General features: G+C 33.1%; 2 protein-coding genes across 2 annotated transcripts; both read right to left on the bottom strand.

The window, feature by feature from the left end:
• Nucleotides 1-595: 595 nt before the first annotated feature.
• LOC104883777 (triacylglycerol lipase OBL1-like) lies at nucleotides 596-5,422 on the bottom strand. The gene is made up of 5 exons (XM_048647529.2): nucleotides 5,076-5,422; nucleotides 2,793-2,992; nucleotides 2,667-2,700; nucleotides 1,577-2,208; nucleotides 596-998 (listed from the first exon to the last, which is right to left on the bottom strand). The coding sequence occupies exons 1-5, from the start codon at nucleotides 5,359-5,361 to the stop codon at nucleotides 675-677; spliced, it is 1,476 nt and encodes a 491-aa protein (XP_048503486.2). The 5' UTR covers nucleotides 5,362-5,422; the 3' UTR covers nucleotides 596-674.
• A 4,426-nt stretch (nucleotides 5,423-9,848) lies between these two features.
• LOC130591710 (triacylglycerol lipase OBL1-like) lies at nucleotides 9,849-10,493 on the bottom strand. The gene is made up of 2 exons (XM_057395455.1): nucleotides 9,961-10,493; nucleotides 9,849-9,857 (listed from the first exon to the last, which is right to left on the bottom strand). Exons 1-2 carry the CDS (start codon nucleotides 10,453-10,455, stop codon nucleotides 9,849-9,851), a joined length of 504 nt encoding a protein of 167 aa, XP_057251438.1. The 5' UTR covers nucleotides 10,456-10,493.
• Nucleotides 10,494-14,628: the final 4,135 nt, after the last annotated feature.

Here is a 14,628-nt window from a genome sequence, read left to right on the forward strand (position 1 = left end):
TTGAGATTCTTCCTAAATTGAAGCTTCGCTGCTATTACCTTGGTTTTTTTTATAGTTATACCATATTCCATTTTGGAATTCGAATTAATTGTGTCGTTCCTTTTGCTGCTACTACTTTCATTTTATATTCCTTTTTTGAATTCAAATTAATTGTGTCATTTCTTTTGGGGAGGTTCTCTGAGAAAGTATTGGCAACTCATTTGACATTTTACAAAATTTTTGGTATCAAAATTAAGTCAAAGTGGTATCAAAATAGAGTCTTTTGGTACTAACTTTATTTTGGTATCAAATTTCAGTTTGGTATCAAGGTTACATTTTGGTACCGAATAACTCTACCTTGATACTACATTGACTTAATTTTGGTACCAAATTTTTGTGAGATGTCATTTTGACATCTCACTATGGACGTCTATAACACCTCATTCTCTTCCATGCATATATGTAACTACTCTAAGTACATGTGTCATTTCCTTCGTGTACAACTATTAAAAAATGAAAGAAGTATTTTTTAGAGCTCCTCTAGAATTCGGATCAACAGTAGTTGAGACCCTATTGATGAAAGGTTAGAATGCTACATGATTTTGAAGGTCTTTGAAGAAGATCATGGCAATATTTACATTAAAAAAAACATCACAAGTTACTCTATTGTTCATTTTTGAAGATCCCTCCGAAGCCTAAGTATGCGAAGGGTAATATTTGAACAGATCCTCAGTGGCTAACATAGTAGCATTAACATAATCTTGAGGATTATGATTTGCAACACCAGGTAATAAGAGCCCAAAGATCCTGAAACCTATAAGTAGCCAACCTTCTCTATAATAGGGCCCCATAGTGAAGCCGATGATAAAACCCCTTATTAACTCCCACAATGCACTTAATCTTGCTATCATACACTTTATTATTATCATAACTACTACTCTTAGAAGCCTCAAGTATCTCTTCACACGCTCTTCTTTCCCATTTTTCTTGACTAGCTTTTGGTGCTCTTCTTCAACTATCTGTATCAAGACATGCAACTATTATGCTTATATTCCTGGCTACTTTAAGACGCTTAGAAAAGGTTGTCACCGATCTTATAGTAGTAATGTGTACTTCCTCCGTCTCATTTTAGTTGTCATGTTTTGGGAATATAAAAACAAATAAGGGAGCATAATTTATTGTTATGTTTTTCATTTTTTATGTTATTTTTAACCAATGAAAGTTGAGTTTAGTTGCACCTTACATGTTTTTGTTGTTGTTTAATGATGGAAACTTGACGACTATTTTGAAACTTCCTAAAATGAAGAATTTGTCAATTAAAATGGGACATAGTGAGTTTCTTTTGGCATGAAACTTGATCGACAATAAAATTCAACTTTATAACTTAATATTTGGAGTTATGAATAATATGTAATCTACATTCAGATTTTGTATGGTGGTATACTGGAATAATCTTCAAGTTATAAAAGCAAGCTAAGTTTTCGGTTTTTTGGATTCCATATGTGAATTTTCGACAAAAAAATAGTAATAATCACTTCAGTTCAGTTCATTAAAAAAGAATCAGATAAAAGACGAGAGTTATTGTATATATGCTGACCTTTCCTTGGTAGAAGCTGTTAATGTGGATGTACGTCCCAAAGTGTTTGAAAGTCATCAAAGTATTATCAAAGGGAACTGTAGGAACAATGTCATATCCATAAACAATTCTATAGTATCTAATCTTATGCTTTCTTAAACTCTTCTTCATAAAATCACCAAAATGTTCATCCCCAACCCTTGGTTGACCACAAGTATAAACTGCTTCCAGTTTATCTAATAACTCCACTTCTCCATGCAAAGCCAAAATGGCTGGAAATAGAATTGCAAGTGCACCACCTAAACTATGTCCAGTTACAATAATTTTGGCCCTATTATTGTTTGTCGTCATTTCTTTTAGTTTATCTCTAATAATATAATAAGCTAATGGTTTATGAGGGTCTTGTTTAATTTGTTTAGGAAAATAACCATAATAATCTTCATCTTCAGGAAAATATTTCTGTAAACCTAAGGCTACCATGAAACCCATATGAATCTTTCCCATTCCATCAACTTTGCACCATGAGAAATCGAAATCGGTACTCCAATCATCGGCATCAAAGGGTGAGGTGCCTCTAAATGCTACAATGATTTTATCATCTTCAGTTTCCTCTAGCATGATGAATGCTTGTGTTGTTGGTTTCTTTTGAGACTCTGCCAAGAGCAAGTTTGTTTTACTCTAGTTAGATAATAACTGAAAATTTGAAGTATATATCAATATTGGAAATCATAAAGATCACACTAGAAACCCTCAAATTCAATATATACCAAAAAAACATACTTCCTCGCTCCTTTCGATAATATATAAGTGAAACACTTGTCTCTTTTATGTGAGAGCTTTTTTAGAAAAGTGTTTCACTTATTATGAAACGGAGGAAGTATTTGATATTGCGCAATGCCATGGCTACCATATGCATATAGCATGATAGAGAGCCTTCGTTAAAAGGCATTTTAAAGTTTTTAGTGTTTTGTCGAAAGTATTTTTATTTGCTAAGGCTATATTTTCTCTTATTGAATAAGATAAGAAGAAAAAATATTAGGCGACCCTTATAAAGAGAGAACCTAATGTAGTTTGTTTGGGGTATATGATTAAATTAGAATAACGCTCTTACCATTGTAACAATCGTAGAACTTGACGTATTCCATCTGCACGTATGAAATTACAGACACCATTATTTGTGCTCTTTTTAACGGTCATAGTTTAAACTTTTATTTGATACGCATTAGTCATTACTGACCTTCCAGTGATGAGAAACTGTTTTTCTAATATAAATTTCATTTTCGTAGGAAAGTTTAGATGCCATCATTGTAAGTGCAGGATAATATCTGGAATCTCCATGCTTGATATCTTTGTTGAGCTCTTTCCTGGTGTCAATTTGTCCAAGGAAAGAGACAAAACCATCGTCGTCTTCCTCCACTGCCCTTTCTCTTTTATTTCCTGCTTCGAGTTCAATAATATTTATTAAAAATCTGATCCCGTAATACTACATTGTCGTATATATTGTATGATCAGAGACGGATCTAGGATTTTAAATTTACAGAATTTTAACTAAACCAATGACATAGACAATTATCATAATAAACAAATGAGAAGTTGATGAGTCGTTTTAACAATAAGAAAACTAAACTTTATAATATTCTAATAATTTATTATAGATTCCTTCATTATATTGATCTTTCAATATTATCTCCATTTTTAGTATAGATCGACTTGTACACTCATCAATCGAGATTGCCAACCGTGCGGGCCAATCCAGCCCATCCAGCCTAGGCCGTCTTTTGGGCCGTGTGGGCTGATCCCGAGAAAAGCCCGATCCAGCCCTGCTCGAACTGTGAAATTGGTGTGTGGACCATGGACTAGATTTTGTAAGCCCAACCCACGAAAGCCCGCTACTAAAACCGCCCAGCTCAAGTAAGTAATTAATCAAATTGTGTATATTTTAATCAAATTGCATATATTATATTCAATCAAAATTCAAAAATAATGAAATTATTCATTAATATTAATAATTATATATATTTAATTAATTTTAAAAGTTTTATCTAACAATAATAAATGATTTTAATGATCAAATAATTTTTAAAAAAAATTCTCATGCCTTCCCGCTAGGCCCACGAACCACCGAACTGCTTCTCAAACCGCGAAAATCAGTAGCAGACCGGTGTGGACAAGATTTCTCAGCCCGTGGACTAGCCAACCCAAATTGTGAATTTCCTAGATATAATTTATTGGGAAATCCTATTACTCCATTGTTCTTAAATTCCGTGAAAAAAGAGAATCGAACGCTATATTATCGGACGGAGGGAGTATTAAACAACAAAAATATTTAATGTACCACTAAACTCAAGGCTTGTTCGATTAAACTTGTTTTTGCTTGTTTGAACTTAAATAAAATTATCTGAACTAAATAGAACTTATTCGAATTTAATTGAACTTATTAGACCTTATTTAACTTATTAGACCTTATCGAACTTATTTGAATTTATCATATATTATTTTGTGAGAGTGTCATATCCTTTTTTTTTTTATTCTTGTTTTCGGAATCCTTTTTTTTTGCTTTTGAAACAAGGAATTGGCTCAGGATTGCCCATTTTTATTAATTCTAGGGTTTCTCTGAATTTGAAAAGTTTCACTTAATAGGTCTCCATACTAAGGATCAAGCCATTTAAGTCCGTAGCGTCTATCAATTTCGCCCAGACCTTATTCTTGCTGAATTGAACTTATTAAAACTTAATAGAACCTATTTTGTTTGATAAGGGTTGAAATAAGCTTAATAGAACATGCCCTTGATTCTTATTGGTCAAAAGTAATATAGAAAATGGTAAACATAATAATAAATGATGTTCCCTGATCTTTTTAATATTCGTAAAGTATGACAATTAAAATAGAACAAAGGGAATTGATTAAAATTATAAGAAAGTAAAAATTTGGGAAAATACATATTAATTATAAATTTAATAAGATTATACATGATTATTTAATATATTATCTATACGTGGTCAAAGTTTTATAACTTTGACTACTTTCAAATGATTAGTAAGTAAAATTTGTTAAGAAAACGGGACCTACTTTCTCTTTATAATGTTAAAAAGTACTTTACCTTTTCTTTTAAACACCAATAAGTTTGTAATTGAAATTCTCAAGTACCCTTACTTAGGTCATACACTCATATTAATTAGCAAGTCTTGTGTAAGATTATCATACATAAAATTAGTATAAGCCCATCTCACTTTATTCTCAAAAATAGAATCACTTTATAAGTTAAAAGAGTCACTATATGAGTGAAAGGGGCCAGTACTTGCTTTGAGATAATAGATCATTTCGTATCTTAAAGTGACCATGTCAGAATAACAAGTTATCCATGTCTTACCATGATTTCATGATAAGACGATCTTATACGAGACTTATGGCATACTAATTAATGATAACCATCAAGATAGTAGCAACTACAAAACCATTATTATAAAATCATATATTAGATAGGTTAGGATATTTGTTGAGAGAGAAAGTATATGCGTACTTAGAAATAAATTGCCGTTAAGAAAATCTTCAATTGCAGTTCCAAGTATCCTCAAGGGACGATCCATGAAGCGCTTAAGCAAAATCTGAATCAAGAGAGAGAGAACTATCATTTTCCTATGAAAGTATTTGTTCTCTTTGTCCTTAGTAATGTTGTGTTCTAAAAGATTACTTTCGCTAATGTTGGGAGAAAATAACTCTTTGATGAGGTTGAAAAGAGAAACTTTCTCTATATCATCGGGAAGCAATGTCACATGTTTATGAGAAGCAGAATTTTTGGCATCCATATTTTATAATTAAGCTCCTTAGAAATCAAAGTAAAATGCCAAAATAAAAAAGATTATTGAGTTTTTGCGAAGTTGGAGTTGGTCTTGTTAAATAATTAAGCTGTTATAAGAGCCATATTTATAGCTCAAATTTACAAATCGATAGCATGCATAGCTACCTTACGTACATAATGAAAAAGAAAGGGATGGACTTCAAGAAAATGTTTTATACTTAGTTCTTACTGATTAGTTTAGAATATTTAGATAGCTTAGCTTAGCTACTTAAATATCCTTACGAAAGCTGTTTTCACGTGTGACAATTGAAATGGGACGATGATCCAAACTTCAAAAGCCCGTTCTCTTAATGTCCCATGGGTTAAGGGCACCCATAATTTGTCACAAAAAAAAAGGGCACCCATATAACATAAGTATCTATCATATTGAAATGGGGCGGGCGTTGATGATTGAAATTTGGAATTGCAAACTGTTTTTTATTCAATATTGTCAAATTGCACTATACTACCGGCTTATGATAATTTACAAACATTTGCTTTAGTTCATTACATACCAATATTACAAAATAAGCATTACATAATACAATGTATTTTAGTTTATTTGGACAAAAAGCATTACATAGCCATGTCATACAATAATACACTTGAGATAACATATCTTAGTTATAAATAAAATTACATCAACAATATTATGATTTTTACCCATAAATACAAAATAATACTACCTTAGTTTTCCTTTGGTCATACTTAAAATAATTTGCACGTTTAACTTTAAAATTTAATATCATTATGCACAAGAAAAAATTATAAAAAGTTGGTATCTTGAAAATACGTGTCGAGATGAATCTAACAATTAAACGCTCTCGCATGACTATATTTTTTCTTACATGTAAATAGTATAAGAGAGGGTCAAAACGAAGTTAGTGAATAGTGTCAAACTTATGTCAATACGGTACTACTAAAAGAGAAAAGGAGGAAGTATTACATCAACCAATTATAATTAAAATAATTTGTCTAAAATAATAACACCATTAATATCAATAGTTATATTTTGCTATCAGCCAACAACTACTTAATAAAAAATACAAAAGCTTGCAATAAGTTGCGTTAAGGGGCGTGAAATTGGGAAATAATGATGTGATGACAACTTTTTGGAAGTCTTTGTTGGAAAATATTAGAGTTGTTGGCAACCCTTATGTAAGAGATAAAAAAAATAATAATAAACGTGTTAGTTGTAGAGACATTTTATCTCTCTCCACAATATTAAATTTATTATTATTTTCTCTTTAACTCTCTAACGAGTAATACTTTATTGCAAATCTTGGGAGAAATCTTAGCTTGTTGCAAGAATCTACTCCCAAATCATTGATAATCTTACCTTGGTTTGTAGTTTTGCACAATGATTAGTGCATATAATAGTAATAACTAACGACGGGTATTAAGGTATAGTCGGTTAGACCCTGTTAATAAGTTGCTGCGCTCATTCATTGACGTTGTGAAAGGGAACATGATAAGACTAAAGGCAACTTGCATTTTCTAATTTTTATTTAGTAGGAATCTCGACGTAACTAATGACAAATAAGCTGTTTTGTGTATATTTATAACATATAGTATTAACTTATATTATAAAGGTGATAAGAGCCTTGTAGCTAGCTCTGCTATAAAAACATCTATTTGCAGAAGTTAGTAGTACACTGAGAAATCAAATAATAGGTGAGAAACAAGCAACCTATACAAAGAGTATAATTAGTAGTTATTAGGTGTGAGAAAACTATGAATGCGAAAGTAGGGGTGGTTAGTTTGGCAATGATGCTAGCCTTTGTGATGCTAGCGAGTAGCGACGAAACCTCAAACCATTTTTGGTGTTCGTCCTCTCTCAGACATTATGCTTCAAAAGTTTAATGTCGAGACTCATCCTCTTGCTTGCTCAGTATATGAAGATCCATGCAGTGCTTGGTACCCATGTTGTGGAAAGTGTTATTGTGATTTTAAAGATGCTTTCCATTTGTGGTGCACACTTCCCGCCTTTGATTATTCAGGTTCTTGCTACTGAAGCCTCATCCGAAAACATTATATATGTTTTTTAAGAAGCTAAGAATGACTCATCTGGTTGATTCTATTATGCTTTATTTGGATAATCAAGTATTAAATAAGTGTGTAGATGCTATTTTCTGGTTGTAACAAAATAAATGAAAGTTGTCATCCTTGTTATGGTTATTGTGTAATGTGTATATGGTTTCTTTTGCAACAATCTACATATTAAGTATAAATGTTGTTTTTTGATCCTAACCAAATAGAGTTGCTATTGTATCTTAATTTGTTCTTACTCTCTATATATGCAGTTTGATTTAGTATTAATTATTACGTATTCATCCATCTAATTAATTATCTTAACTCCCTCCATGTCCTTTTAAACTTCCCAATTAGGGGGCATTTCAGTTATAAAGGGAAAAAATAAAATGTTTAAGAAACGGAACAGAAAGCTAGGGCTCGATCATTATGGATATGGAGCTTTTTTTCAATGAATTAAGTACTATATATATTAAAAAAGTGGTTAAAAGTAAAAACTATAATAAGGATCCGTTGTGTTTAACTTATTCATAAGTTTAAATGGATTCAGATAAGAGTATGTTCTCTTCGACATAAAACAACTGAATTGAACTGATTTGCAACTGAACTGAACTGATAAATTATAGCTAACATATATAAATGATGATTGGAGCTGAATTGAATTGAACTGAATGCAACTGAACTGAACTAAACTAAATTGAATAGGACTGGACTGTACTGAACTGAATTGAATCGAACTGAATTAAATTATGACTAATAGAAATCATAATTGGATCTGAACTGAATTGATTGGAACTGAACTGAACTAAATTGGTTGCAACTGAAATGAACTTAACTTGACTTAACTTAACTGAAAATAGGTTGGGTAGAACATAACCTAAGGGTCTGTTCTCTTAGGCATAAAACAGTTGAACTGAACTAAACAGAATTGAACTGAACTGAAATGAATAGTGATGTGTGAGAGTAAAAGTATTGTCAAGAGCTGAGCTGAACTGAACCGAACTGAACCGACTCGAACTGGACTGAACTGAACTGATCTGAACTGAACTGAAAATAAGCTGGGGAGAACGCCCTAAGTTTAGACAAAATAAATTGTTTTCATTTTCTAGACAACGACTTAACATATAAGTAAGACAATTTCAAACAAAATAAATTGTTTTTAGAGATAATAAGTCCAAATAAAACAAAAGCAATTTAGTTAATAGCCATGTTTGGTAAATGGCTTTTTCATTGGCTTTTGGCTTTTCAATTTGGTCAGACAGTCAAAAAAATTGTTTAGTTATTGGCTTTCTGGTTGGCTGAAAGTTGGTTTTTAAGCCAATATAAAAAAGCTGCCTGGAGCAGCTTTTTGGATTGGCTTATTGGCCCACAAAAACTCTAATAAACAGCCAACAACCACAATTAACTTTGCCACACACTTTTTCAAACAGCTGGATTAAACAGCTAACTTAAAAAGTCAATACATACAGCCAATGCTTCCAGCCAGTCAAAGAAGCCAACTAAGGGTGCGTTCTGTTCAACTTAAAAAATTAAGTTTCAGGTCCAATAAGTTCAGATAAGTTCAGAAAAGGTGCAATAAGGTCTAATAAGGGCAATAAGTTCCAATAAGGTCCAATAAGTTCCAATCAAGTGCAATAAGTTCCAATCAGGTGCAATAAGTTCCAATCAGGTCTAATAAGGTCCAATAAGTTCCAATAAGGTCTAATAAGGTCCAATGTATAGTATTATACTTGTATTATTGTCTATTATTTGATTATTCATATTGCTATTAAATAATATTATAATCATGGTCAAATAATTAAGGTTAACAATAATAATAATAATTATAATTATAATATTTTGCAATTCGTCTTTAAATAACTAGAGATAACATGTTTTCGTTACTAATAACAATGAAAGATATAAATTTTTGATTTTCTACTAGTGTTTTATAAAATCAAAACAAGACTATTAGATATATTAGTGGTGAAAGTTATGTATAAGCAAATATATAAATAGTAAATTTTTTTGTTAAATAATTAACATAAGAGATAATTACTAATCATTATTTTTTAAAGGACGAATTATAATAATTATTACTCCATGAAAAATTTTGAGGGGTAGTATTTATGTTAGTGGTAATATTTATGTTATTCATGGTCAATGTTTTTGTCTAATAAGGTCAAATAAGTTTCAATCAGGTCCAATAAGGTCTAATAAGTTTCAATCAGGTCCAATAAGGTCTAATAAGTTTCAATCAGGGCCAATAAGGTCTAATAAGTTTCAATAAGGTCAATAAGGTCCAATAAGTTCCAATAAGGTCCAATAAGTTCCAATCAGGTCCAATAAGTTGAATCAGGTCCAATCAGGTTTAATAAGTTCCAATAAGTTCAGTTCAGATAAGGTCCAATAAGTTCAAGTTCAATAAGTTGAATAGAACGCACCCTAAACCAGCTAAAAGCCAACAGCCAACAATCGATTATCAAACAACCCCAATATAATTATAAACAAAATCAGTTAAAGTAAACAAAATCAGTTAAAGTAAACAAAGTCTAACCTTTCCGCGATAGAGGCTGTTAAAGACGATATATTTCCCAAAGTGCTTGAATGTCATCAAGGCATCATCAAGGGGTACCTTAGTCACCAAATCATAATTATAAACAATCCTATAATATTTAATTTTATGCTCCCTCAAATTCTTTTTCATATATTCACCAAATTCTCTATCTCCAACTCTAGGTTGGCCATAAGTATATATACCCTCCAATCTATTTAATAACTCCACTTCTCCATGAAAAGCCAAAACTGCTGGAAATAGAATTGCAAGTGCACCCCCTAAACTATGGCCAGTGACTATAATTTTTGCATTTTTATCATCACCCAACAATTCTTTCAACTTTTCTCTAATGGTATAATATGCTAGAGGCTGTTGAGGATGTTGGTCAACTTCTTTAGGCCAAGAACCACTAAAATCTCCATAATAATCATCATCTTCACGAGAGAACTTTTGTAGACCTAAAGCTATCATAAAACCCATATGAGTTTTTCCCATTCCACCAATTTTCAGCCATGAAAAATCGAAATCGGTGCTCGAATGGGACGATTGAAATGGGACTATGTTCCAAACTTCAAAAACCCATTCTTTTAATGTCCCATGGGTTAAGGGTAACCATAATTTGTCAAAAAAAAAAGCACCCATATAACATAAGAGAAACACTTGGTAACCAACTGATGGAGTCCAAAAGAGACTCAAACACCCAAAAAAAGACACAATGGTATCATTATAATCTGGCATTGGTATCAAATTGTTATCAGGGTTGGTACCAAGGTATCAATATTTTCGGACAATGGTACCATTATAAGCTAGCATTGGTACCAATCAAATCCTTGTCACACGCGCGTGAAATCTTCCAACACATAAAATGACTAAACTGCTCCCGTTTATTGATACCAAGAGACTATTTTTTGGTACCAAGAGACTCAAACGGTTGGACGCCTAGCCAAGCTCTATAACATAAGTATCTATCATATTGAAATGGGGCGGTGGTTGATGATTGAAATTTGGAATTGCAAACTATTTTTTATTCAATTCAATATTGTCAAATTGCACTATACTACCGGCTTATGATAATTTACAAACATTTGCTTTAGTTCATTACATACCAATATTACAAAATAAGCATTACATAATACAATGTATTTTTGTTTATTTGGACAAAAAGCATTACACAGCCATGTCATACAATAATACACTTGAGATAACATATCTTAGTTATAAATAAAATTACATCAACAATATGATTTTTACCCATAAATACAAAATAATACTACCTTAGTTTTCCTTTAGTCATACTTAAAATAATTTGCACGTTTGTCAATACACAACTTTAAAATTTAATATCATTATGCACAAGAAAAAATTATTAAAAGTTGGTATCTTGAAAAAATATGAGATGAATCTAACAATTAAACGCTCTCGCATGACTATATTTTTCCTTACATATAAATAGTATAAGAGGGTCAAAATGAAGTTAGTGAATAGTGTTAAACGTATGTCAATACGGTACTACTAAAAGAAAACGGAAGAAGTATTACATCAACCAATTATAATTAAAATACGACTTTATCTAAAATAATAACACCATTAATATCAATAGTTATATTTTGCTATCAGCCAACAACTACTTAATAAAAAAGACAAAAGATTACAACAAGTTGCGTTAAGGGGCGTGAAATTAATTGGGAAATAATGATGAGATGACAACTTTTTGGAAGTCTTTGTTGGAAAATAATAGAGTTGTTGGCAACCCTTATGTAAGAGATAAAAAAAAATAATAATAAACATGTTAGTTGTAGAGACATTTTATCTCTCTCCACAATATTAAATTTATTATTATTTTCTCTTTAACTCTCTAACGAGTAATACTTTATTGCAAATCTTGGGAGAAATCTTAGCTTGTTGCAAGAATCTACTCCCAAATCATTGATAATCTCACCTTAGTTTGTAGTTTTGCACAATGATTAGTGCATATAATAGTTTTAACTAACGACGGGTACTATGTATAGTCGGTTAAGTTGCTGCGCTCATATATTAACGTTGTGAAAGGGAACATGATAAGACTAAATGCAACTTGCATTTTCTAATTTTTATTTAGTCGTAGGAATCTCGACGTAACAAATGACAAATAAGCTGTTTTGTATATATTTATAACATATAGAATTAACTTATATTATAAAGGTGATAATAGCCCTGTAGCTAGCTCTGCTATAAAAACGTCTATTTGCAGAAGTTAGTAGTACACTGAGAAATCAAATAATAGGTGAGAAACAAACAACCTATACAGCAAAGAGAATAATTAGTAGTTATTAGGTGTGAGAAAAGTATGAATGCGAAAGTAGGGGTGGTTAGTTTGGCAATGATGCTAGCCTTTGTGATGCTAGCGACGAAACCTCAAACAATTTCTGGTGTTCGTCCTCTCTCAGACATTATGCTTCAAGATATTGCTGTCGAGACTCATCCTCTTGCTTGCTCAGTATACAAAGATCCATGCAGTGCTTGGTACCCATGTTGTGGAAAGTGTTATTGTGATTTTAAAGATCTCGTCCATTTGTGGTGCACACTTCCCGCCTTTGATTATTCAGGTTCTTGCTACTGAAGCTTCCTCGTCCGAAAACATTATATGTTTTTTTAAGAAGCTAAGAATGACTCATCTGGTTGATTCTATTGTGCTTTATTTGGATTATCAAGTATTAAATAAGTGTGTAGATGCTATTTTCTGGTTGTAACAAAATAAATGAAAGTTGTCATCCTTGTTATGGTTATTGTGTATATGGTTTCTTTTGCAACAATCTACATATTAAGTATAAATGTTGTTTTTTGATCCTAACCAAATAAAGTTGCTATTGTATGTTAATTTGTTCTTACTCTCTATATATGCAGTTTGATTTAGTATTAATTATTACGTATTCATCCATCTAATTAATTATCTTATTAACTCCCTCCATGTCCTTTTTGAAAGATTAGGAAAAGTTATGTATATTAACGTGTAAAGCAAATGCTTAAATACAATGCATGACTAGCAGTAGGTTACAAGAGGTAAAAGATAAGTAAGCAAGCTAACAATATTATCCTAGATAATAGGAGATATACAAAGAATATCTAATCAGAGAGATTACATTAGATTACAATGATAAGGTTGTTGTAACAACCTACGAGAGTTGACTTCGTCAACTTCTATCATGGCCCCTCAAGATGGTCGGCCGTCGGGAAAGACCAATCTTGGACAGTAGCATAGTGAGTCGAGGTCGAGGCAGTGGCTTGGTTAATGCATCTGCAAGCTGATCATCTTGTGCTACATGTGCAACGCGAAGAATGCCACTTTGTACCTTTTCCCTAATGAAATGATAGTCAACACCAAGGTGTTTCATGCGTGACTGAAATATGGGATTAGCACTTAGTCTTGTTGCACCAACATTGTCACAATAGATAACTGGCGTGGGAAGCTTCAGAATATGTAGCTCATGAAGGACATTATTAAGAGAGACAAGTTCAGCGGCGGTTTGAGCAACGGATCGATACTCAGCTTCGGTGGAGGAGCGAGCTACGGATTTTTGTTTCTTAGAGCTCCAGGAGATTGGATTTCGACCCATGTAAACAATATAAGCTCCGGTGGAGATGAAGTCATCACGGTCACCCGCCCAATCGGCGTCCGAAAAGGCATGAAGATGAAGAGGAGACTCACGATACAAGGTGAGACCACAGTCAATAGTGCCATTGAGATAGCGAAGTAGACGTTTAAGTGCCTGCCAGTGGACCGAAGTGGGTCGATGCATGAATTGAGAGAGGCGGTTGGTGGCAAATGATATGTCAGGGCGTGTTAGCGCAAGGTATTGGAGGCCACCCACCAATGTGCGATATTCAGCAGGATTGTCCAATGCAATGCCGGAACCCAACGTGAGATGACTATGAGCTTCCATAGATGTGGAAGCAGGCTTGGGATCGCGCATGGAGGCACGATCCAGAAGGTCCATGGTGTACTTTCTTTGATTGAGGAAGAGTCATTGAGAGCAGGGTTGGACCTCAACACCCAAAAAATAAGCAAGGGGGCCAAGATCCTTTAAGGAGAACCTGTGCGCCAACTTGAGAATGAAGGAGGACACCGTAGACGGGCTCGGTCCTGTAACAATAATATCATCGACATAAACAAGGACATAAAGTGGGTTAGTGGCTGAGTTAGTAAAGAAGAGAGATGTATCGGAGACCGCATTGGTGAAGCCAGCTTGTAGTAGATAAGTACGAAGCTCGGTGTACCAAGCCCGAGGGGCTTGTTTGAGGCCATAAATGGCTTTTCGAAGATGACAAACATAATCCGGGTGAGAGGAGTCTTTAAAACCCGGTGGTTGAGCCATGTAAACATCATCAGTAAGAGAACTTTGAAGAAACGCATCATTGATATCTAGCTGCCTTAGGGACCATCCTTTAATGACCGCAAGACTTAAGAGAAGGCGAACGGTGGATAATTTTATAACGGGGCTAAAGGTTTCAGTGTAGTCAAGGCCAGGACGTTGGTTAAAACCTTTGGCTACAAGTCGAGCTTTGTATTTATCAATGGTGCCATCCGGGTTATACTTGGTGCGAAACACCCACTTGCAACCAACCACATTTTGAGTAGGAGTGCGAGGAACGAGTTCCCATGTATGATTGGCGAGAAGAGCATGGTACTGG

This window comes from Beta vulgaris, chromosome 6 (assembly GCF_026745355.1).
Source record: "Beta vulgaris subsp. vulgaris cultivar EL10 chromosome 6, EL10.2, whole genome shotgun sequence".
NCBI lineage: Eukaryota > Viridiplantae > Streptophyta > Magnoliopsida > Caryophyllales > Amaranthaceae > Beta > Beta vulgaris.